General features: G+C 44.7%; 1 protein-coding gene across 3 annotated transcripts in view; it reads left to right on the top strand.

The window, feature by feature from the left end:
* LOC143775621 (long-chain fatty acid transport protein 2-like) overlaps positions 1 to 24431 on the top strand; it is a 255858-nt gene extending 231427 nt beyond the window's left edge. For all 3 annotated transcript variants that reach the window (XM_077263967.1, XM_077263968.1, XM_077263966.1), the window contains one exon: positions 21924 to 24431. In XM_077263967.1, the coding sequence (XP_077120082.1) occupies positions 21924 to 22100 (177 nt within the window). In that variant the 3' untranslated portion in view covers positions 22101 to 24431. The remainder of the gene's footprint in view (positions 1 to 21923) is intronic.
* The last annotated feature ends 1157 nt before the right edge of the window (positions 24432 to 25588 follow it).

Genomic DNA, 25588 nt, shown 5'->3' with positions numbered 1-25588 from the left:
TATCTTTTTTCCAACAAAATTTACAAAACCATTTCTTTAACCCCTTCCTGACATGCGCTGTACTAGTACTGGGCTGCAGGAACTGTGCGGCGCTGCTATTTCCGGTCACCGCGCTGCATCGCTCGGTGACCGGGTGAGGATGGCTGCTGTTTCTAACAGCAGGCCATCCTGGCACATCACCAAGAGGGGCTGATCCGCGATCGCTGTGATTGGCTGGTGAACTCTCACCAGCCAATCACAGCAAAGCTGACAATAAAGTTGTTAAAAAAAAAGCATGTGACAGGCTATGATTGGTGCTGTGTGACGTCACACCACTCACAGCCATCACAGTAGGTGGGGTGATCGCCACGTCACCTCACCTGATTAACCCCTATGGCGCTGATTGGCTGAAGAATAGCTTCTAGCCAATCAGCGCCAAAGGGGTTAATTTAAAATACCGATCACCACCCTACACGCCATCTTTCTCTCAGATTTGGCATGCAGAGCGGTCCAAGCCCCTCTATCTGACCTGAGTGAAGGAATCCATTGGTGGCCAGTGCGATCGTCCCTGCGATCTCCTGCCTCCTGCTTCAGCGTCTTGATCCAGCTTCCTGCTCTGTGCTGTGCTCTCTGCTGCCATCTGCCTGCTGTGTGAGGCCTGTGATCACAGCAGCAGCACCTCCCCCACCCCTTTCCCATCCCCCATCCCTGTTCCAGTACCCCCTCCCCCTCCCTCTCCTCCCTCCAATTGATTTTGTGCACTTTTTTGCACTTTTTTTCCTGTGCGCGGCGTCCCGCGCAGAGCATTCGTGCTCTTCCTGTGTCCGCAGTGCTTTGATCAGTATCGCTGCTGATCAGAGACTGCGCCACAGGACTTTTTCTTTTTTTAAGCTAGTTAGTGTAGCGGACTTCGCAGTCTGAGCGAAGTCCGATTTTTTATTTTTATTTTATTTTTTAAAAAATAATAATCGTAGTTAGTACAGTGTAGTTTCAGGCTTGTAGCCAGCGTCAGTGTTTGACATTCCCTTTTCCATCCCCCCTCCCTGTTCCAGTACCTGCCTCCCGCTCCTCCCCCCAATTGATTTTTTTGCGCACTTTTTTGCGCTTTTTTTCCTGTGCGCGGCGTCCCGCACAGAGCATTCGTGCTCTTCCTGTGTCCGCAGCGCTTTGATCAGTATCGCTGCTGATCAGAGACTGCACCATGGGAATTTTTATTTTTTAGCTAGTTAGTGTAGCGGACTTTGCAGTCTGAGCGAAGTCAGATTCTTTTTTTTTTTTAGAAAAAATAATAATCGTAGTTAGCACAGTGTAGTTTCAGGCTCACCAAAGTACCGTAGCCAGCGTCCGTGTTTGACGTCCCCTTTCCCATCCCCCTCCCTGTTCCAGTACCTCCCTCCCTCTCCTCCCTCCAATTGATTTTTTTGTGCACTTTTGTACACTTTTTTTCCTATTAGGTATATACTCACCCTCGGACGCGCCCTGCTTCTTTCCGGCAGCCTTCCTTCCTAAGAATGAGCGCGTGAAGGACCTCAGATGACGTCGCGGCTTGTGATTGGTCGCGTGACCGCCCATGTGACCGCTCACGCGACCAATCACAAGCCGCGACGTCACCGCAGGTCATTCACGCGCTCATTCTTAGGAAGGAAGGCTGTCAGTTAGTACCAGGGCGCGTCCGAGGGTGAGTATATCAATATTTTTTATTTTGATTCTTTATTTTACACTTAAATATGGATTCCGATACCGATTCCCGATATCGCAAACATATCGGAACTCGGTATCGGAATTCCGATACCAGACTCAGAAGATTGCCGACCTCATGGCCGACCCCACACAGGGGTCGGGTCGGGTTTCATGAAACCCGACTTTGCCAAAAGTCGGCGACTTCTGAAAATGGCCGACCCGTTTCGCTCAACCCTAGTGACGACCGATCTTCTTTTAGAGAAAAAAAATTGTACAGCGTAGTTTTAGTGGTAGCATGTTAGTACAGCCGGCGTCACAGCGTTAGTGACGACCGATCTTGTTTTAGAAAAAAAAAGTGCAGAGTAGTTTTATAGGTCGGGAGGTAGCTTTTTTTTTCTTGCATAAAAAAGTGCATTAGGGGAGCGCACGTCACATTGTTCGTGACGTCTGTTTTTCTTTTGTAAAAAATAATTTTCGTAGGATAAATTTATAGGGAGGGCATTAGTGTAGTGAATGTCTGCGTTTTTTTTTTTATACAAACTTTTTTTAAAATCTGATTTTTCTTTACATTTTTTCTTCTACATTTTACCTTTCTACTTCTTTTTTCTCTGTTTTGTTATAATAAAGAGAACCCAATACACAAGCCCAACACATTACATGTGTAAAAGCACCACTTACATACACATCCCCGGGGTTTGGGAAAAAAAATAAAAATGGCCCATTCGTCAACAAGGCGCTATTCACCAGAGGAGGCTTACGCCATCCTTGAGTCCGACACGGATACATCCAGTGAGGAAGATTTCACATTCCTTTATTCCTCCTCCTCCATCTCCTCATCCTCCTGATCTGGTGAGGAAGGACCCCCAACAAGGTGCCCTAGGACCCAGGCAACTCCTGCAGCAATCGATCCCATATGGATTGCACCCCCCGAAAATGTTCAGCCCGTCATTCTGGATTTCAGCAGCAGCTCAGGAATCCAGTTTGACACCACTGGCCTCACTGAAATTGACTTCTTCATATTCTTTTTCAGTGAGGAAATAACAAATCTTATGATGGCCCAGACAAACCTGTATGCCCAGCAATTGTTCACCCAAAATCCCATGTCATCATACGCCAGATGGACCCCCGTAAATGCAGCAGAGATGACATTTTGGGGAATTGTGCTGCATATGGGCATAATAAAAAAAACAAAGGTTCGTCAGTACTGGAGTACTGATATTCTCTACAGTACACCGGTATTCCGCATGTCCATAACAAGGACACGATTTGAAGGGATCCAAAGATTTTTGCATTATAGTGATAATGCGCAGTGTCCTCCCCGAGACGATCCTAACTTTGATCGTCTATATAAAATTCAGACAGTGGTTGAACACTTCAGCAGAAAATTTGAGGAGGTACATCGCTATTGATGAATCTCTCATTCATTTCAAAGGGAGGCTAAAATTCCGACAATACCTGCCCAGTAAGAGGTCCAGGTACAGAATAAAGCTGTACAAACTGTGCGAGAGTACCTCAGGGTACACCCACAGAATAAGCGTCTACGAGGGGAAGGACACCCAAATTAACCCCCCTGAATGCCCCCCATCCTGGGGGTGAGTGGGAAAATTGTGTGGGAATTGTTGCACCCACTGCTGGATAAGGGTTATCACCTCTACATTGACAACTTTTACACCAGCATCCCACTCTTCAAGGCCCTCTCTGCCAGAGGTACAGCTGCATGTAGCACCGTGCGAAAAAATCAGCAAGGCCTTCCTAAGCCGCTAATTGGGCAAATGCTGAGAAAAGAGGAAAGCAGAGCCCAATGCAGCGACAACATGCTGGTGGTCAAGTATAAGGACAAAAGGGATGTCCTTATCCTGACCACGATACACCGTGACAACAGCACCCTTGTCACTGTTGGTGGGACCACAGCACAAGTCCGAAAGCCAGATTGTATCTTGGATTACAATCGGTACATGGGGGGGTGTGGATCTTTCAGATCAGGTCCTCCAACCATACAGTGCCATGTGAAAAGCCAAAGTATGATACAAAAAATTGGCCGTGCACATTGTACAGATTGCACTGTACAATGCTTTTGTGCTGTCCCGATCTGCAGGCAATACGGGGACCTTTCTTCAGTTTCAGGAGGAAGTGATCAAGGCCCTAATGTTTGGCACTCGGGGAGGTGAGGGCCCCAGTTCTTCTGAATCTGATAGTGCCCGTATTGTCCCAGGTCAACATTTCCCAGGACAGGTTCCCCAAACAGCGAGGACAGGACGATCACAAAAACGGTGCAGAGTATGCTCCAAGAGGGGAATCCGAAAGGACACAATTTACCATTGTGAAACCTGCTCTGAGAAACCTGGCCTTTGCATTAAGAATTGTTTCAAAGTGTACCACACGTCCACAAATTAATAAAATTAGTTTATACCCTGTTGACACAACATCACACTTTTATACATCTGATGTACCCCGCATATCTTACGTATAACACCACATTATAAATTCGTACACCAGTAAAAGAAAAAGCATTACACGACACAGCTACATAAGTTCGTTAAAGGGTCTAGTTTCCAAAATGGTGTCACTTGTGGGAGTTTTCTAAGGTTTAGGCACATTAGGGGCTCTTCAAACGCAAGATGGCGTCCACTCTCAATTTCAGCCAATTTTGGGTTCAAAAAGTCAAAAGGCACTCCTTCCCTTCCGAGCCCTGCTGTGCGCCCAAACAGTGGTTTTCCCCCACATATGGGGTATTGGCGTATTCAGGAGAAATTGCCCAACAATGCTAGTGGACCATTTTTTTCTTTTACACTGGGGGTTCAAAGTGCTCATCACTCAGCTACGTAAGTTCGTTTAAAGGGTCTAGTTTCCAAAATGTGGTCACTTGTGGGGGTTTTCCAATGTTTGGGCACATCAGGGGCTCTGCAAATGCAACATGATGCCCTCAGACCAGTCCATCAAAGTCTGCAATCCAAAACAGCACTCCTTCCATTCTGAGCCCTGCCATGCGCACAAACAGTAGTTTTCCCCAACATATGGGGTATCGGCGTATTCAGGAGAAAATGTGCAACAACCTTAGTGGTTTATTTTTTCCCATTACCTTTGTGAAAATAAAAAAATTGGGTCTAAAAGATCATTTTTGTGGAAAAAATGTGATTTTTTTTTCACAGTTCTATGTTATAAACTTCTGTGAAGCACCTGGGGGTTCAAAGTGCTCACCACACAGCTACATAAGTTCGTTAAAGGGTCTAGTTTCCAAAATGGGGTCACTTGTGGGGGTTTTCCAATGTTTAGGCACATCAGGGGCTCTTCAAACGCAACATGGCATCCACTCTCAATTCCAGCCAACTTTGCGTTCAAAAAGTCAAAAGGCGCTCCTTCCCTTCCTAGTCCTGCTGTGCGCCCAAACAGTGGTTTTCCCCCACATATGGGGTATCGGTGTATTCAGCAGAAATTGCTCAACAATGTTAGTGGACCATTTTCTCCTTTTACCCCTGTGAAAATTAACAAATTTGATGCTGAATGGTCATTTTTGTGACTGAAAAGTTAAATGTTCATTTTTTCCTTCCACATTGCTTCAGCTCCTGTGAAGAACCCGACGGGTTAATAAACTTCTTGAATGTGGTTCTGAGTACCTTGAGGGGTGCAGTTTTTGAACTGGTGTCAATTTTGGGTATTTTCTGTTATATAGACCCCTCAAAAAAACTTCAAGTGTGAGGTGGTCCCTAAAAAAAAAATGGTTTCCTAAATTTTATTGAAAAAATGAAAAATCGCAGGTCATATTTTAACCCTTATAACTTCCTGGCCAAAAAATATTTTGGTTCCAAAATTTTGCTGATGTATAGTACACATGTGGGAAATGTTATTTATGAACTAATTTTTGTGACATATCTCTCTGATTTATGGGCATATAAATTCAAAGTTCAAAAATTAAAAAATTTTCACCAAATTTCCATTTTTTTCACAAATAAACACAAGTCAAATCGAAGAAATTTTACCACTATCATAAAGTACTATATGTCACGAGAAAACAGCCTCAGAATGACCAGGATCCGTTGAAACGTTTCAGAGTTATGACCTCATAAAATGACAGTGGTCAGAATTGAAAAAAATGGCCTGGTCAGGAAGTTGAAAACAGGCTTCGGGGTGAAGGGGTTAAGAACCACGTTACATTTGAAGTGACGTTTATGGGTCTATATGACAGAAAATACCAAAAAGTGACACCATTATGAAAACTGCACCCCTCAAGGTACTCAAAACCACATTCAAGAAGTTTATTAACCCTTCAGGTGCTTTGCAGGAATTTTTGGAATGTGGAAGGAAAAAAAGAACACAACTTTTTCACTAAAAATGTTATTTAGACCCAATTTTTTTTATTTTCAAAAGAGTAACAGGAAATAATTGACAACAAAATTTGTTATCCAATTTCTCCAGAGCATGCTGATATGCCATATGTGGGAGAAAACTACTGTTTTGGTGCACAGCAAGGCTTAGAAGGGAAAGAGCCCCATTTAACCTTTTAAATACAAAATTTGCTGGAATTATTAGTGGACGCCATGTCACGTTTGGAGATCCACTGACGTGCCTAAAAGATGGAAACCCCTTAACAGTGACCCCATTTTGGAAGCTAGACCTCTCAAGGAATGTATCTAGATGTGTGATGAGCACCTTGAACTCCCTGAAGTTTATAACATAGAGCAATGAAAATAAAAAAAATTACATTTTTCATGACAGTACTAGGACAAATTCGAACCAAAAAATTGTTGTGCAATTTCTCCTGAGTACACTGATTCCCTATATGTGGTCAAAAACTAATTTGGATGTACAGTGCAAAGGTCAGAAGGGATGAAGCGTCATATTGGAGTTCAGATTTTGCTGGACTGTTTTGAGGGTGCCATGTCACATTGGCAGTGATCTTGAGGTGCCAGAACAGTAGAACCCCCCATAAGTGACCCAATTTTAAAAACTACACTTCTCAATGAATTCATCTAGGGGGTGTAGTGATCATATTGATACCACAGGTGTGTCACAGAATTTTATATTATTGGGCAGTGAAAAAAAATTACATTTTTTTAGTTTTAGCCCCAGATTTTACATTTTCACAATGGAAAATTGACAAACATGGCACAAAAATTTGTCCCACAATTTCTTCTGAACGTAGACATACCCCATATGTGGCTGTACAGTACAGATTAACCACATGGAGAGACTCGAGAGGGAAGGAGCACTATTTTCCTCCTGGAGTGCAGATTTTCCTAGAATAGTTTGCAGACTCCATACACAGAGCCTTTAAGTGCTAGAAAAGCAGAATCCCCATTTATCGACCTTATTTTAGAAATTATACCCCTTTGGGAATTTATCTACAGATGTAGTGAGGATTTTGACTCCATGGGTGATTTCCAGAAGGAAGAAGCAGTGGATGATGTCGTCAAAATTGCAAACTTCCATTGTAGTGCCCAGTGTGTTGTGGTGCCCAGTATGTTGTAGTGCCCAGTATGCTGTAGTGCCCAGTACGTTGCAGTGCTAAGTACGCCATAGTGACCAACTCATGCTTCTGGAGACATGCACCCTTAAATTAGGCTGGCTGTCATCGCTACAGAAATGCCAAACCAGTGGACTCTAAATATGGTTTAGCAGTGTGACTGCTCTGTGACCGCATTGCTGGTCCTCACAGAAGCTGAGGATTTCTGCAGAGCGGTCCTGCTGCAGGAATTGTACTGTTGAAAAGAGGAGAAACAACGGAGCAAAGGGAGAAGTGCAAAATTTAGATATTTATTAAATTACAAGCATATAGTGCATACATATATACTGAACAATACGAAAGGATGATTAAAATGAAGTGAGTCTCCACCGGTGAATACACTGCCAAAGAACAATATCCCATGCATAGAATACCACCATTAGAGCAGCCGAGTAAATATACCAAATCACCACCGTGGGTTTCTAATGTACTCCCCACAGTATAAAGTATCAGTAAAGGAGCGGCCCTTACCAATAGAGTATGGGACGGCAGCGTTCACCGGGCAGGATTCAGCTCGTGGAAGTCCCCGACGTGCGTTTCGCTGACGCAGGTATTGAGCTTTCTCAAGGGGAAGTGCCCCAGAGCAAAACAAAACCCCTCAAATAGCGCGGACTCTAACACGTGACATGTCACATGGAGCGTCTCAGCCAATGGCAGCCATATCAGCGGCGCATGCGCGCCTGGGGCACCCCGTCCCACGTCAGAGACGGCGTCAGGCGTCGCTCAGCCGCTGTGGGAGGATAAAGTCCCACAGCGCCTGCGCGAGGCATAGAACACACCGCTCGGACCGAGAGCCGAGGGAACCACACGCAGCGCATGCGCACTGGCTAAACATAACACGGTGAGTTCTTAGATTGAATATAAACGGATAGAAATACCAAAATATAGCGCCCATCAACAGAAACACATCCTAGTGTGCTATGACATACATGTATATTTTTGAATTTTTACAGGCTGCCGCACAAAACAGAACAATAATAAATACATCGCTACCACTGCAATATATGTGCAACTAGGACGTAAGTTGGGGAAAACGGCGCATATAGAGGTTCCAGCCTGTAACGGAGTCCGCTCATACGAGGCGTCCTGAGAGTCGGAGCAGGATGAGTAACGGAGTATTAAAACTAGAAAATAACGGAAAGGAAAGTAAAGTAAGTAAAAACAATTTTAAAACACGACAAAGAATCCAAACAGGGGACCCACATATATAGGGACCGGATAAGAGCGCTAATCAGAAATATAACAGGAGGCAAAAAGTAGCACAGATGCCTAGAGGAGGATGGTCTCAAAGTGAAGAGAATTCAGTATAAATTTATCCTAAAAAGGAAGAGAAACTGAGGGACTCGTTAAGTCCACTTGGGGTCAGGGTATTGAGGCGCACAATCCAGGCAGCCTCTCGTTGCGCCAGTACTTTCTTATAATTGCCACCTCTGACCCCAAGATGGACGCATTCTATGCCTCTGACCTGAAGAGTCCCCGCGTCACAGTTGTGAAATTGTTTAAAGTGACGGGGGAGTGTCTTCAGGTCAGAGTCATCAGTGGCCGTGCGTGCAGCACATATGTCTCTGACATGTTCTCGAACACGCATCCGAAGCTCCCTGGATGTGAGTCCCACATATATCAGGGAACATCTGCACGTGGCATAATATACGACATTAGACGTACCACATGTAATGTGTTGTCTAATGTCGTATACCTTGGAGCCGTCTGACGATTAAACCACTCGTGGTTGTATGTAGTAATAAACCGGACCTTGTCTCCCTCCATGCATACCCCTTTCTTGTTGTTTTTTGGGTATAATAAGTCCCTTCGCGGAGTCCTTCTTGCCCTTTCGAACCCCCGCTTAATGGTCCTACGGCTATACCCACGTGCTTCAAAACGTCCCGTCAAGTCCTCCGCCTGGGCGAGGAATCTGTTATCAGTGGAACATATCCGCCTCATCCTCAAGAACTGTCCGACCGGGATGGCTCCAATTGTGCTGTGATTATGAGCCGAACCAGCATGTAACAGAGCATTGACTGATGTCGACTTCCTGTAGACGTCCGTTTGAATTAGACGGGCATCATCAATCTCGAATGTAACATCCAGGAAGTCAATATGTTGGTAATCAGATTGATATGTCAATTTTATATTAAGCTCATTGTCATTCAGCCGGTTCATGAATTCCCCGAGCTGCTGCGCCGTTCCCCCCCACAAGAACAGAATATCATCTATATAGGATGAGGCGGATATGTTCCACTGATAACAGATTCCTCGCCCAGGCGGAGGACTTGAGGGGACGTTTTGAAGCACGTGGGTATAGCCGTAGGACCATTAAGCGGGGGTTCGAAAGGGCAAGAAGGACTCCGCGAAGGGACTTATTATACCCAAAAAAACAACAAGAAAGGGGTATGCATGGAGGGAGACAAGGTCCGGTTTATTACTACATACAACCACGAGTGGTTTAAAGTACGGGAGATCTTAAATAAACACTGGCTGGTTCTGTTGACCGAACCTGCATTGGCCTCTGTGTTGGGGGACTTTTCATCAATGACTGCCAGGAGATCCCCTAACCTGGGCAACCTCCTGGTCCGGAGCCATTATGTCCCTCCCCTTCCGAACCCATTTGGTACTAGGGGCCCACTGCTTGGGTCTTTTAAGTGTGGCCATTGTCTGGCATGTACAAATATGATAAGGATCTCGTCTTTTAAATCGTCAGACGGCTCCAAGGTATACGACATTAGACAACACATTACATGTGGTATGTCTAATGTCGTATATTATGCCACGTGCAGATGTTCCCTGATATATGTGGGACTCACATCCAGGGAGCTTCGGATGCGTGTTCGAGAACATGTCAGAGACATATGTGCTGCACGCACGGCCACTGATGACTCTGACCTGAAGACACTCCCCCGTCACTTTAAACAATTTCACAACTGTGACGCGGGGACTCTTCAGGTCAGAGGCATAGAATGCGTCCATCTTGGGGTCAGAGGTGGCAATTATAAGAAAGTACTGGCGCAACGAGAGGCTGCCTGGATTGTGCGCCTCAATACCCTGACCCCAAGTGGACTTAACGAGTCCCTCAGTTTCTCTTCCTTTTTAGGATAAATTTATACTGAATTCTCTTCACTTTGAGACCATCCTCCTCTAGGCATCTGTGCTACTTTTTGCCTCCTGTTATATTTCTGATTAGCGCTCTTATCCGGTCCCTATATATGTGGGTCCCCTGTTTGGATTCTTTGTCGTGTTTTAAAATTGTTTTTACTTACTTTACTTTCCTTTCCGTTATTTTCTAGTTTTAATACTCCGTTACTCATCCTGCTCCGACTCTCAGGACGCCTCGTATGAGCGGACTCCGTTACAGGCTGGAACCTCTATATGCGCCGTTTTCCCCAACTTACGTCCTAGTTGCACATATATTGCAGTGGTAGCGATGTATTTATTATTGTTCTGTTTTGTGCGGCAGCCTGTAAAAATTCAAAAATATACATGTATGTCATAGCACACTAGGATGTGTTTCTGTTGATGGGCGCTATATTTTGGTATTTCTATCCATTTATATTCAATCTAAGAACTCACCGTGTTATGTTTAGCAAGTGCGCATGCGCTGCGTGTGGTTCCCTCGGCTCTCGGTCCGAGCGGTGTGTTCTATGCCTCGCGCAGGCGCTGTGGGACTTTATCCTCCCACAGTGGCTGAGCGACGCCTGACGCCGTCTCTGACGTGGGACGGGGTGCCCCAGGCACGCATGCGCCACTGATATGGCTGCCATTGGCTGAGACACTCCATGTGACATGTCACATGTGTTAGAGTCCGCGCTATTTGAGGGGTTTTGTTTTGCTCTGGGGCACTTCCCCTTGAGAAAGCTCAATACCTGCGTCAGCGAAACGCGCGTCGGGGACTTCCACGAGCTGAATCCTGCCCGGTGCACGCTGACGTCCCATACTCTATTGGTAAGCGCCGCTCCTTTACTGATACTTTATACTGTGGGGAGTACATTAGAAACCCACGGTGGTGATTTGGTATATTTACTCGGCTGCTCTAATGGTGGTATTCTATGCATGGGATATTGTTCTTTGGCAGTGTATTCACCGGTGGAGACTCACTTCATTTTAATCATCCTTTCGTATTGTTCAGTATATATGTATGCACTATATGCTTGTAATTTAATAAATATCTAAATTTTGCACTACTCCCTTTGCTCCGTTGTTTCTCCTCTTTTCAATGGTGTATATGGAGTTAGTCTGCCTTTTTGGTTGCGGGTTCTTACAGCACTATCTAGTGCTTTAATCTCCCTGCTAATATGTTGCCTAGTTTTGTTATTAGGAATTGTACTGTGCTGGGCCTTATGGTGCCACAGAAGCCTGTGACACCACAATACCTCACTGCTGAAGAACGAAGAACAAAGAACAGAGAAGAAAGAAGAAAGACAGAAGAAAGAAAGCAACTGTAAGTGTTTTGACCCCTGATCCCTGCCCCATCTATCCTCATCTACCCCAATCCCCCTCTTCCCCCTTCCCCCTCTTTTTACCCCCTTAACCCCCTTTGCGCCACCTCCGCGTGCACATCCAGCAGCTGCTGAGCATTGATTGGTGACGCAGTTCACTGATCAGCACTCATACCTGTTTTCCACGCTCTTTTTCGCTACCTCTGTGCGCGCATCCAGCAGCCGCCAAGCTTTGATTATTGATGCAGTTCACTCATCAGAGCTCGTGCCTGCTGTTTTCCACACTTTTCTTTTTCGCTACCTCTGTGCACACATCCAGCAGCCGCCAAGCTTTGATTAGTGATGCAGTTCACTCATCAGAGCTCATGCCTGCTGTTTTACACACTTTTCTTTTCACTGAGTTTTTTTTTCTCCCCGGTTGCTGCTTTTTCTTTTAGCTTTTCAAACAAAAAAGTTTACACCAAGCACTATCTCTCACACACAACTAAATAAAGTACTGACACAATTACATATAAATAAAATGTTGTCCCGCTCGTCCCAAAATCGCTATTCACTTGAGAAGGCATATGATTTCCTTGCTTCCGACACTGATAGCGAGGGAGAGGATCCCACATTTCTTTATTTCTCAGATTTATCATCTTCTTCCTCTTCCTCCTCAGGTCCTGCTAAACTGCCATGCAGACGTCCCAGGACAGAAGGTGAAGCAGCGGCCCCCATTCCAGTAGATGAACCAGTGCCCCCATTACTGACCCCGTATAGACCTCTCCCCCAAAAAAATATGAGCCACTGATTCCTGATTTTGTGGTACAATCAGGAATCGAGTTTGACACAAACAGCCTCAAAGAACTAGACTTTTTCAAAGTCTTTCTCTGAGCATTTTGTTAACCTCATGGTGGGTCAAGCTAATTTGTACGCTCATCATTTTTTGGCACAAAACCACGATTCATCATGTTCTAACTGGTTCCCTGTAGATACAGTTGAAATTATGCAGTTTTGGGGCCTGGTCCTTCACATGGGAATCCTGAATAGGCCAGAACTTCAGCATTATTGGAGTGTTGATGTTTTAAACAACACTCCAGTGTTCCAAATGGTCATGGCCCAAACACATTTTGAGGCCATCCACAAATTCTTGCATTATACCAATAATGCATGGTGTCCTCCCCGAGATGACCGTCTGTTCAAAGTTTGGCTGGTCATCGAACACTTCAACAAAAAGTTTGCTGAAGTGTACATGCCCCAAAGGGACATCTATGTGAATGAGTCCCTAATTAATTTCAAGGGGAGGCTCAAATTTCATCAGTACCTGCCCAGTAAGAGGGCCTGTACAAAATTAACCTCTATAAGCTGTGTGAGAGTATCTCAGGGTACACCCACAGGTTTAGAGTTTATGAAGGGAAGGACACTCGGATTGAACCCCATAAATGCCCCCCTGTCCTGGGAATGAGTAGGAAAATTGTGTGGGATTTGGTGCACCCACTGCTGGATAAAGGTTATCACTTCTACGTAGATAACTTTTATACCAACATCCAACTCTTAAAATCTCTCTCTGCACGAGATAAAACAGTCTGTAGTACTGTCCGAAAAAATCAGAGAGGCCTCCCAAAAACTCTAATTGGGCAGATGCTCAGAAGGGGTGACAGCAGAGCCCAATGTAGTAACCACCAGCTGGTGGTCAAGTACAAGAAGAAGGTCTTTTTTTTCTTGACCACCATACATGGTGATGGCAGCACCCTCGGCACTGTACGAGGTACCTCTGTACGGGTCTGCAAAACAGACTGTGTACTGGGGTACAACAAAAACATGGGAAGCGTTGATCACTCTGAACAACTCCTCCAGTGGTACAGTGCTTTGAGAAAGGCCAAGGTGTGGTGCAAGAAGCTGGCTGTGCACATTGTCCAGATGGCAATGCTCAGTGCTTTCCTGCTATCACGATGTGCAGGCCAGACCGATACGTCGTACCTTCAGTTCCAAGAGGTAGTGATCAAGGCCTTAATCTTTGGAGATCAGGAAGGAGCGGGCCTCAGTACTTCCGGAACTGAAGGTGCTCATATCATATCAGGTCAACATTTCCCGGGGGAGGTCCCTCAAAGTGGGAAAAAGTACCATATATGCGCAGAGATTTTCAGCACAATTTTTTGTGCTGAAAACGCCCCCTTGGATTAAACACGAGTCATTGTCCAGAAAGATGGCGGGGGTGGGGGAGACGGCGGCTGTAGCACAGTGACAGCTGCAGCCACTGGCTTCCAGAAGACAACAATACTCACCCTCCATCGCTGCATCTCCGACCTTGCATCTCTGTCCCAGCGCCTGCAGCTCTTCATGTGCTCAGCGCTCAGGTGGTACTGCTCATTAAGATAATGAATATGTACACGTCTCCAATCCCATAGGCGTGGAGCACATATGCAAGGAGGCTCAGTAGTTAGCCCTGCAGCACCTTCCATTCTGCACTTTTTCCATCCATTTCAACTTTTTCACTACTTCCAGACCTCCTTGTAGGGTCTGCTGGAAAAATGCTCGGATTTCCCATTGACTCCCATTATACTCTTTACTCAAAACCAGCATCCGAGCATTAGGAATTGCTAGTTTTGAGTAACGAGCATCCCAGGAATTTTAGTGCTTACTCATCTCTAGCCAGGAATTACAATTTTTGTAGTCTTAGGAATTCCCCCCTTGGTTCTGAGTTCCTATAATAACAGTACATAGATGTTATGCCTTATGTGGAGTGTCAATCATGTGAATGGTACTCTTGATTAGAGATGAGTGAATTTGATCAGGTCCCTGCTTATTTGGCAAGCTATAGCGCTTACTGAATAAGCAATAGTGGGAACCCGAATACCAGGAGTGCTCCGGCTGATCAGCTGTTCGGCGCTGCAGCCTGCGTGTTGGGCTCTCCATGCATGTGTTGTGACTGACACAGAGCCACGACATATGCAGCTGCAGAGCCAAACAGCTGATTAGCCGGAGCACTCCATGTATCCTCGTTCCCGCAGTTGCTTATTTGGTAAGCGCTAGAGCTTGCCGAATAAGCAGGGGGACCCAAGCAAATTCGCTCATCTCTACTCTTGATATAATGTTAATTTACTGATGTTATATTTTTCCTTACATCCCCCTCAAAAGACAAGTGGGCACTCCCTCCATTTGAGGAAAGAAAGGTTAATTCTCCAGAAGAGACAGGCTAAAAGAACTATTAAAATCTCTGAAACCGTAGATGGTTTCAAAAATTGTTTAGATACTTTTCTTTGGAAGATAATTACATTATTAGTATTTATTATTTTTAGAGCAGCATTGATTCCATGGTGCCGTACATTAGAAGGGGTTACATGCAAGATACAAATATAAAATAAGGTGAACAAACAAACACTAACAGACTGGTACAGAAAGGAGAGGGCCCTGCCCTTGCAGGCTTACTGTCTACAGAATAATTGAGAAGGAGACAGTGACCTTTTGAATGTTCATTCCATCATTTGACACTTGGGATCAGAATCGAAAATGTGCTCTTTTAGGGCAGACTGGATCATGCATTATGGTCGTACCTATGCTCCATATCCTTCCACATTTCTTATTTGAATTTCAATGGACATGGGTCTTTTTTCAACCAAACTATGTAACTATGAAGTTAGATCTGCGCCGGCAGCTCTTCCTGTTCCTGTGCTCAGCGGTCAGGTGGTACCGCTCATTAAGGTAATGAATATGTACGCGTCTCCACTCCCATAGGCGTGGAGCGCATAGGCAAGGTGGCTCAGTGGTTAGCACTGCAGCCTTGCAAAGCTGGAGTCCTGGGTTCAAATCCCACCAACATCTGCAAGGAGTTTGTATGTTCTCTCCGTGTTTGCATGGGTTTCCTCCAGGTACTCCGGTTTCCTCCCACATTCCAAAGACATACTGAATTTAGATTGTGCTCCCCAACGGGGACAGCAATGATACAGTGTGCAAACTGTAAAGCTCTTTGGAATATGTTAGCGCTATATAAAAAAAAAAGATCATTATTATTATTTATTAATGAGCGGTACCACATGACCGCTGAGCACAGGAACAAGGAAAAGCTCCCGGAGCACATGATGCAAGGACGTGTGAGGAGGGTTAGTAGGACGGGGGGTGAGCCATGCAGGACCGTGGGAGGCATGCGGGACCATTTGAGCCATGTGGGACAGTGGAGCAATGCATACAACAAGAGAAGCCACACATACCAGGACAAAACGGGGGAGCTACATACCAGGACAGGAAGGGCTTGTCACACATACCAGGAAATAACGGGGGAGTCACATACAAGGACAAAACGGGGGAGCCACACATGCCAGGACAAAACGGGGGAGCCACACATGCCAGGACAAGATGGGGAAGCCACACATTCCAGGACAAGATGGGGGAAGCCTCACATAGCAGGACAGGATTTGTGAGCCACATACCAGGACAGGACAGGGGGAGCCACACAAAGCAAGACAGGGGTAAGGGGATACATACCCAGCTTATACTCAAGTCAATAAGCTTACCCAGTTTTTTGTGGCAAAATTAGGTGCCTCGGCTTATACTCAGGTCCGCTTATACTCGAGTATATACAGTAAGTTGCAAAAGAAGTGACGAGTGTGTTCCAAAAGGGGAATACGCAAGGATGCCATTTATAAATGTGACACCTGCCCCAATAGACCTGGTCTGTGTATAAAAGAATGCTTCAGACTGTACCACACCTCCAAGCACTACTAAATTCATTTCTGACATATACTAAATTCATTTCTGACTTACACAACTGATGTATGACATCCTGATGAACACTACACAACTCGTGTATGCCACTACATTATATAATTCACACACCAGGAAACAGTAGATTAGTTCCAAAAAGGGGGCACTTGTTGGGCATTGCCACTGTTTAAGCACAACTAGATAAGTTCCTTGGAGGATCTAGTTTCCAAAATGGGGTCACTTGTGGGGGGTTTCTACTGTTTAGGCATATCAGGGCTCTGCAAACACAACATAATGCCCGCAGACCATTCCATCAAAGTCTTCATTCCAAAACATCAGTACTTCACTTCGGAGCCCTGACTTGTGCCCAAACAATAGTTTTCTCTCACATACGGGGTATCAGTGACGCACCCACAGGGCAGTGGGATACTCGGTACCGGGTCCGGTCACAAAGGGGGATGTCATGGTGGCTGCGACCCGGTCCGTGGCCCTGGGCATCAATGTTAAAGGGGAAAATGTTCAAAGTTTGTTGTGGCGCCACCCGTGGAGTTCGGTCAGTAGTTGGACCGATGCTGCATTAAAGGCGTCCCCTGGGGGATGTTGCGGCAGCCCAGATGTTACACTTCCGATAGGTGAAGCGGGGTCCCCAGGGGTCCTATGGAGTGTGGCGTAGATGGCATAGCCGGTGAATAAATGGAGGAGACAAGTTATAAGTCTTTACCTGGTTTACTGTAGGTTGCTGGCCACAGTCCAGGGTACCAGGCATGGAGGACAGTGGTCCGGCTGGCTCAGAGGCAAGTGAGAGGTCTCCTGTGTTGTGAATTAGACTTTTTTGGCTCCCTCTTGTGGTCACTAGTGATATGACTCTGGGATTGTCTTTCCTCAGTTTGGCACCCACCTGGGTCGTTAGTCCAGGGGTGTTGCTATATAAACTTCCTGAATTCTCAGTCTGGTGCCTGGCATCGTTGTAATCAGTTCTTTCTGTTTGCTCCTGTCTGCTGGTCCTGAATCTTGCAAAATTAAGCTAAGTCCTGCTTCCTTGTTTTTTGGTTATTTGTATTGCTCTTATTTTTTGTCCAGCTTGTACTAAATGTGATTCCTGATTTTGCTGGAAGCTCTAGGGGGCTGGTATTCTACCCCCGGGCCGTTAGACGGTTCGGGGGTTCTTGAATATCCAGTGTGGAAATTTTGATAGGGTTTTTGCTGACCGTATAAGTCATCTTACTATATTCTGCTATTAGTCAGTGGGCCTCTCTTTGCTAAATACCTAGTTCATTCTTACGTTTGTCTTTTCTTCTTACCTCACCGTTATTATTTGTTGGGGGCTTGTATCCAACTTTTGGGGTCTTTTCTCTGGAGGCAAGAAAGGTCTATCTTTTCCCTTCTAGGGTTAGTTAGTTCTCCGGCTGGCGCGAGACGTCTAGAACCAACGTAGGCACGTTCCCCGGCTGCTGCTATTTGTGGTGCTAGGATTAGATATACGGTCAGCCCAGTTACCACTGCCCTATGAGCTGGTTTTTTGTGTTTGCAGACTTAGCATTTATTTCTGAGACCCTCTCCCATTGGGGTCATAACACTCCTGTACCAGTAGAGGTACATGAGCCTTTCCAACTAGCGTGAGGTCCCTGCTGCCTGAAGCTTCCTACTGGGTCCTCCAGTTTCCCCCTGTCCTGGGACAGGTACCTGCACAACGGGCAGCTTGAGCCTTTTTACAGGGACTCTAACATGCCCCGGGCTCCTCAGGTGCTGCTGCGTCTCAGGCGTGGTGCAGGCAGGTAACGTGTAGTGTCGTGCCCTCCTGTTCTGCTCTGTGTCCTAGAGTCCCACAAAAGCCTTGGGTGTTATGACCTGGTGGTAACGGAGCAGCACTGATATGACCTGGTGGGAACGAAGCAGCACTGATATGACCTGGTGGGTACGGAGCAGCACTGATATGACCTGGTGGGTAAAATAGATCATGAACAAGCTCTGAGGAGGTGGTAGCTTTACTGACTGCAATCCCTAATCCTAACACAAACACTAGAAATAGCCGTGGGACGTTCCTGTCACTCCCTAGATGCCTCTTCACAGCCTAAGAACTAACTACCCCTAAAGATGGAAATAGAAAACTATCTCGCCTCAGAGAAATTCCCCAAAGGAAAGATAGCCCCCCCCAAATATTGACTGTGAGTGGAGAGGGAAATGACAAACACAGGGATGAAAACAGATTTTAGCAAAGGAGGCCAACTCTGACTAGATAGACAGAAATAGGAAAGGGCACTGTGCGGTCAGTATATAGAACCTAAAAATCCACGCAGAGATTACAAAAATAACCTCCACACCGAATCACGGTGTGGAGGGGCAACTCTGCTTTCCCAGAGCTTCCAGCTAGCCTGAATATTTCATAATGACAAGCTGGACAAAAAGAGACATAACTTTAAATTGAACAGTAAGTACAAGAACTAGCAAGAACTTATCTTATGCTGACATAGACAGGCCATCAGAGAAATCCAAGGAGAAGACTGAGTCTAACCTAGAAAAACATTGACAGCTGGCATGAATTACAGACCAGAGCCCTGTTAAATACCAAGGCCAAGGGAGCCGATTAGTGAAGTCAGCTGCCAGGCCAAACTCCAGGAGCAGCAGTTTCACTCGAACCCACCAGAGGGAGCCCAAGGGCAGAACTCCCAAAAGTACCATTCACAACCACAGGAGGGAGCCCAAGAACGGAATTCACAACACTTGGGCTCCCGGTTCCCGGCTACTATGCTTCAGCTATGAGGGTGCCCTGCCACAGTTGCCCTCTGAGCTCTGTTCCTCTCCTGTGCTTCTTCCCTTCTGGCTACTGGCCACATACAACAACCCTTCAGGTTCTTCCTCCTTCCAGAGGCTGCAGCTCCCTTGTGGCTGCCAGGCCTCTCTGTCTGTACTCCGTTCCAGGAGTGGTTTTGATCAGCATGCAGGGTGCAGATTTTAGAATGGTGTAACTTTTGGGTATTTTCTGCCATATAGACCCCTCAAAGTAGCTTCAAATTTCAAAATTTGTGCTGATGTTAAGCAGACAATTGGGAAATTTTATTTATGAACTATTTTGTGTGACAGTTCTCTGATTTAAGGGCATAAAGATTTAGAGTTTGAAAATTTCCATTTTTTACACAAATAAATGCAAGCTATATAGAATATATTTTACCACTAACATGAAGTTCAATATGTCACGAAAAAATATTTCCAGAATCGCCAGGATCCGGTGAAGTGTTCCAGAATTATTACCCCATAAAGGGACAGTGGTCAGAATTGTAAAAATTGGCCTGGTCATTAAGGCTAGGTTCACATTGCGTTAGTGGGTGATCGCTAACGGACAGCGTTGCACAGCGAAAATGTCGCAATTAACGCCATGCAACGGGTCCGTTAGCGCACCCATTGACAGCAATGTAAATTTCGCCTGTAGCGCATCACTAGCGCGTGCCTTTTTCGGCTCGCGCTAGCGATGTGCCGTTCTTTTGTAGCGCGCCTCGGACGCTGCTTGCAGCGTCCGCGGCGCGCCCGAGGTCCGTTCCCCGCTCTCGCAGATCGGGGATCTGCGAGAGCGGGGACGTTAGCGCGACCCCTAAACGCGGCCCCTACAAAAACATTGCGTTAGCGCAATCCGCAAGCGCTAGCGCTAAATGGATTGCCCTAACGCAATGTGAACCTAGCCTAACGTGCAAACCACCCTCGGGGGTAAAGGGGTTAAATTAATATTATTTTTAGTCCTTTTTAAATGTTGCCTTATATACAAGTTAATATTCAGAAAAGAATGTTTCTTAACATTTTTTTTCCTGTAAACTCCAATTTCTCGTCGATTTTGAATGTTAGTCGTAAAAGTGAAGGAAAAGTGGGGCACCATTGTTGTCAACAACGATCTGGGAGTCAGAGATGCTTCCATGGGTCTTCCACATGCTGTTTTCCTTCCATTCAGCAATTTTTCCATCCATTTCAACGTTTCCACTACCCCCAGACCTCCTTGTAGGGTCTGCTGGAAAAATGCTTGGATTTCCCATTTACTCCCATTATACTCTTTACTCAAAACGAGCTCCAAGCATTAGGAATTGCTAGTTTTGAGTAACGAGCATCCCAGGAATTTTAGTGCTTACTCATCTCTAGCCCGGAATTACAATTTTTGTAGTCTTAGGGATACCCCCCTTTGTTCTGAGTTCCTATAATAACAGTTTATAGATATTATGCCTTTTGTGGAGTGTCAATCATGTGAATGGCACTCTTGATTAGAGATGAGCGAATTTGTTCAGGTCCCTTCTTATTTAGCAAGCTATAGCGCTTACTGAATAAGCTACAGCGGGAACCCGGATAAATGGAGTGCTCCGGCTGATCGGCTGTTGGGCGCCGCAGCCTGCGTGTTGGGCTCTCCATACATGTGTTGTGACTGACACACAGCCGCGACACATGCAGCCGAATAGCTGATCAGCCGGAGCACTCCATGTACCCTGGTTCCCGATGTTGCTTATTTGGTAAGTGCTATAGCTTGCCGAATAAGTAGGGACCCAAGCAAATTCTCTCATCTCTACTCTTGATATAATGTTAATTTACTGATGTTATATTTTTCCTTACATCCCCCTCAAAAGACAAGTGGGCACTCCCTCCATTTGGGGAAAGAAAAGTTGATTCTCCAGAAAGAAGTGACAGGCTATAAGAACTATTAAAATCTCTGAAACCGTAGATGGTTTCAAAAATTGTTTAGATACTTTTCTTTGGAAGATAATTACATTATTAGTATTTATTATTTTTAGAGCAGCATTGATTCCATGGTGCCGTACATTAGAAGGGGTTACATACAAGATACAAATATAAAATAGGGTGAACAAACAAACACTAACAGACTGGTACAGAAAGGAGAGGGCCCTGCCCTTGCAGGCTTACTGTCTACAGAATAATTGAGAAGGAGACAGTGACATTTTGAATGTTCATTCCATCATTTGACACTTGGGATCAGAATCGAAAATGTGCTCTTTTAGGGCAGACTGGATCATACATTAGGGTCGTACCTACGCTCCATATCCTTCCACATTTCTTATTTGAATTTCAATGGACATGGGTCTTTTTTCAACCAAACTATGTAACTATGAAGTTAGATGTGCAACATGTTTGGAAATAGCGTTGTGGATACACTTCCAGGAGGAATACCAGAGGAGTCGCACAATGCAGTATGCTTATAATAGCATTTTTTAGTAATATAAGTATATAGTAAAAAGAAACAGAACAGACAACTGTTCTTTTTCAGTTTAGAACAATTATCTCTGTTAGTGTCACTAGTGAGACTGGTGGGATATTTTTGGCTTAGGTCTGCACCAGTAAGAGGTCCAATCATGATACTGATATGAGCCTTACACCTATTGGAATTTTGCCCAGTTTTAATGTTTTAAATTTGTATGAAATATGGAAACCAAATGAAGACATTCTATAATGTCATAAGAAGGCTCATTTTGGAACAGATTCATGGAATAGATTTTTTCTAATCTTCTATTATAAGCAGTGATTGAAGGTAAAAATCACAAAAGCTTGTCTTTAAGAAAAGGATTGTAAAAATACTGTAATATCATAATAACTTGTTATATAGAATCTATTCAGTGAATGTGACACTGCTGTTTTGTAACTATGTTTCACTTTGTTTAACCCTACAGGATGCCTTACCAGTCAATGGCACATACAAGCAATATAAAATGGGACTGGTCAATGATGGTTTCAATCTGTCCTGTATTAAAGATCCGCTATACATCTTGGATGATACAGATAGAACCTACAGGCCACTTGATCTCAAGACTTACAATGATATTTTAGGACAAAAAATTAAACTTTAGAATGATGAAAGCGATTTGTAAAATTGTTAGTATTCACTATAGAGAAAGATTTAAGCTCTGAATCCTCAATATAAGCGTTTTACATTTCAGTCTTGACGATGCTCCAAATTCAGACGTGCACCACTTACTGAATTTCGAAGTATCTTTTAAATGCTGTGCACCAACCACCACAACATGGGACTGGAGTATAATTCTGCCATAATATACGCCATGATATGCACTTCCTCCTTCCACCAACTTAAACAATTTGGCAACAATTTAAGGTGTTATCAAATTTTTTGCTAAAAGAATCTGCATTCTCAAAGCGTGTGCGCCGTACACCACGAGGATTCTCCAGTGAGTGCCTGTGGCAAAACCAGGTGGTCATGTGACTACAAGTAGGCGATTTGTACATTTCCAGCCACATTCTGACTAGACATGCTCGTTCTTGCCCAATACCATTGAATTAAACAAGGCCATGCATGTCTCGTTGTGGCCACATATATGCATATGGAATACTTGAAGTTATGTGACCACCTAGTCTCTCCGCAAACATTGGAGAATCCAGTCAGTGTGCGGTTTGCATGCTGGGAGGATTCAGACTTTTGTAGTCACATAGTGTGACTGCACACTTTTACCAAAAGACTGGACGGCCCCTTTAAGTGGTTTTACTCCAGAACACTGGCAAAAAACACTTAGTTTTTCAAATATTAAAGGGCGTTCCCATCTTAGCCTTTTGAGGCTGAGACAAGAGTAACTCCATCTAGGTGGCAACCACAGGTGGAGGCTACAGAAAAATCCAAATGTGGACGGGCTATGCTGTTTAGATAGCTGAGTTTTTCCAGAATTTCAGAAACAACATAGCTCTCTGCACTACGCTGTTTTCGTACCACCAATTCATTTTATAAAGGCAGCATGGCTGCTCAGTGGTTAACACTGTTTCTTTGCAGTGCAGTGGTCTTGGGTTCAAAAGAGTTTGTTTGCTCTTCCCAAATTTGTGGGTTTCCTCTGAGTACTCCATTTTCCATCTACACTCCAAAGACATTCTGATAGGGAAGGTATTGTGAGTAGTAGGGTTGAGCGAAACGGATCGTTCATTTTCATAAGTCGCCGACTTTTGGTAAAGTCGGCGTCTCATGAAACCCGACCCGATCCCTGTGTGGGGTCGGCCATGCGGTGCGCGATCTTGGTGCCAAAGTCGCGTTTCGTATGACGCGTTTAGCGCCATTTTTTCAGCCAATGAAGGAGCGTGGGCAGAGTGATGACATAGGGGTTAGGGGCGTGCACGCCTATCATCATTTTATCGCTTGTGCGCAGTAGCGACTTGGAATGTGTAATACGAAATTTTCTGTGCTGGGACGGAGGGGGAGAGAGAGAGAGAGAGAGAGAAGAAAAAAAAAATAATAATCCCCATTGACGTGCATAGGGTTTCGGGTTCCGGCCGATCCTCGACTTTGCGCAGTAATCGGCCGATTTCGCCCGACTCGACTTTTCCAAAAGTCGGGTTTCGTGAAACATGACTCGACCCTAAAAAAGTCAAGGTCGCTCAACCCTAGTGAGTAGTGATGAGCGAATATACTCGTTACTTGAGATTTCTCGAGCATGCTCTGTTAACCAGCATAAGTACATGTGGGGATTCCCTAGCAACCAGGCAACCCCCACATGTACTTATGCTGGCTAACAGATGTAAATCATTCAGCTGCGGCAATAAAAACTAAATCTCCGAGCACTAAAAAATACTAGGAGGACCCCCGAGCATGCTCGAGAAATCTCGAGTAACAAGTATATTCATCACTCATCATCACTAATTGTGAGCCTTAATGGTGAAATTATGAAAATGTCTGTAAGCAATGCAGAATATGTTGCCATTACATAAGCTAGCATGATAAATGTTTTGTTTCCGTAGCCCAAGCTCAGGTGGTCACCTCCAGGGTGGAGTTTTTTTTCCATTTCAGCTGTGAAACTAACAAATTGTAAAAATGTTCTTCACACAGCAGTGTAAAAAAAAAAAAAGATGATAGTTGGGTTGTAATTTAAAACTCAGTGATAATATTGCTTGCTTTGGGAACTTGGAATTCAAATTATTTCCAGGGGTATAATGCAAAAGTGCTTGTATTAATCAAATGTCATGATAAACATTAAAGTTTACATAAAAGCTACTTAAACATCTGCTGGCTATTGTTTTAATCTATTAATTACGGGTAAAATATAAGCTGTAGAAGAAACAAAATGAATTAAAAAAGCAGGTAACAATATTATACAAATCGCTTTATTAATTAAATTGACTGAAAACAATATACTAAAAAACATAAAATACAAAGGACACAATAAAAGATGTATTATAAAAAAAAAGATGAGGGATGTGCCGTGATTGGAACTTACAATACTAGGTCAATCAATTTATTAATAATAGCAGATGTAAAAGTGCACTGCACATGCAAATTGGTATAAATACATGATTAATTGATAAGAAGAAAAATCTTAGTAGATATAAATATAAATGTCTAGTGATTAGTGATGAGCAAGTATACTCATTGCTCGGGTTTTCTAGAGCACGCTCGGGTGATCTCTGAGTATTTATGACTCCTCGGAGATTTAGTTTTCCTTGCTGCAGCTGAATGATTTGCGGCTACTAGACAGCTTTATTACATGTAGGGATTCCCTAGCAACCAGGCAACCCCCACATGTACTCAGCCTGGGTAGTAGCTGTAAATCAGCTGCGGCGATGAAAACGTAATCTCCGAGCCCTAAAAATACTCGGAGGACACCCAAGCATGCTTGGGAAAACCTGAGCATGCTTGGGAAAACCCAAGCAACGAGTATACTCGCCTGAGCAAGCTGTACTCGCGGTACTCAGCGAGCACCGAGCATTTCCGGGTTTGCTCGGGTCTCCGCCCTGCATGATTGGCTCTCTTTACAGAGCCAGTCAACATACAGGGATTGTCTACCTTGCACAGCCATCTTTGTTGTGGTATTTCAGTGATTGGCTGGCCGCACAGCGTCATCAGGTCTATAAGAGACCTGGCGCAGCCCAGCTCGGCGCATTCAGCTCCGGAATCAGACAGTGCAGGGAGAGCTGCTGCTGAGATAGGGTCAGATTTGTTCTTTTATTAGTTAGTGTGGATATACCATCGTTGAATCCACATATCCAGCTGAACCAACAGTCCTTCTAAGGATTAATTACGGGGTATATAGAGTGCAGTGCTAGGTAGGCAGGGGAGTGTATGTGCGTATATACACATTAGTGCAAGGCATGCAGGCACTGTATGTGGCTATATAGATATTGCATACATCAAGAGGGTCCATTACTGTCTACTGCTGCCTATTACATATATACCTAGCTCCAGGTCAGAGGCGTAGCTACAGTTTTGGTTCGGGGGGGGGTGAAATTTCTCAGTGGCCCCTAACCAGGTAACCTTGATTACAACTGGGTGACGCACCCTAATAGTGGAGGAGATCCTCAGCAGATGACTGCGCTGTCGCTGAAAATAATCTCTATATAACGACCA

The sequence above is a fragment of the Ranitomeya variabilis genome, chromosome 5 (assembly GCF_051348905.1).
Source record: "Ranitomeya variabilis isolate aRanVar5 chromosome 5, aRanVar5.hap1, whole genome shotgun sequence".
Lineage (NCBI taxonomy): Eukaryota > Metazoa > Chordata > Amphibia > Anura > Dendrobatidae > Ranitomeya > Ranitomeya variabilis.
This window is presented reverse-complemented; position numbering and strand designations above follow the sequence as displayed.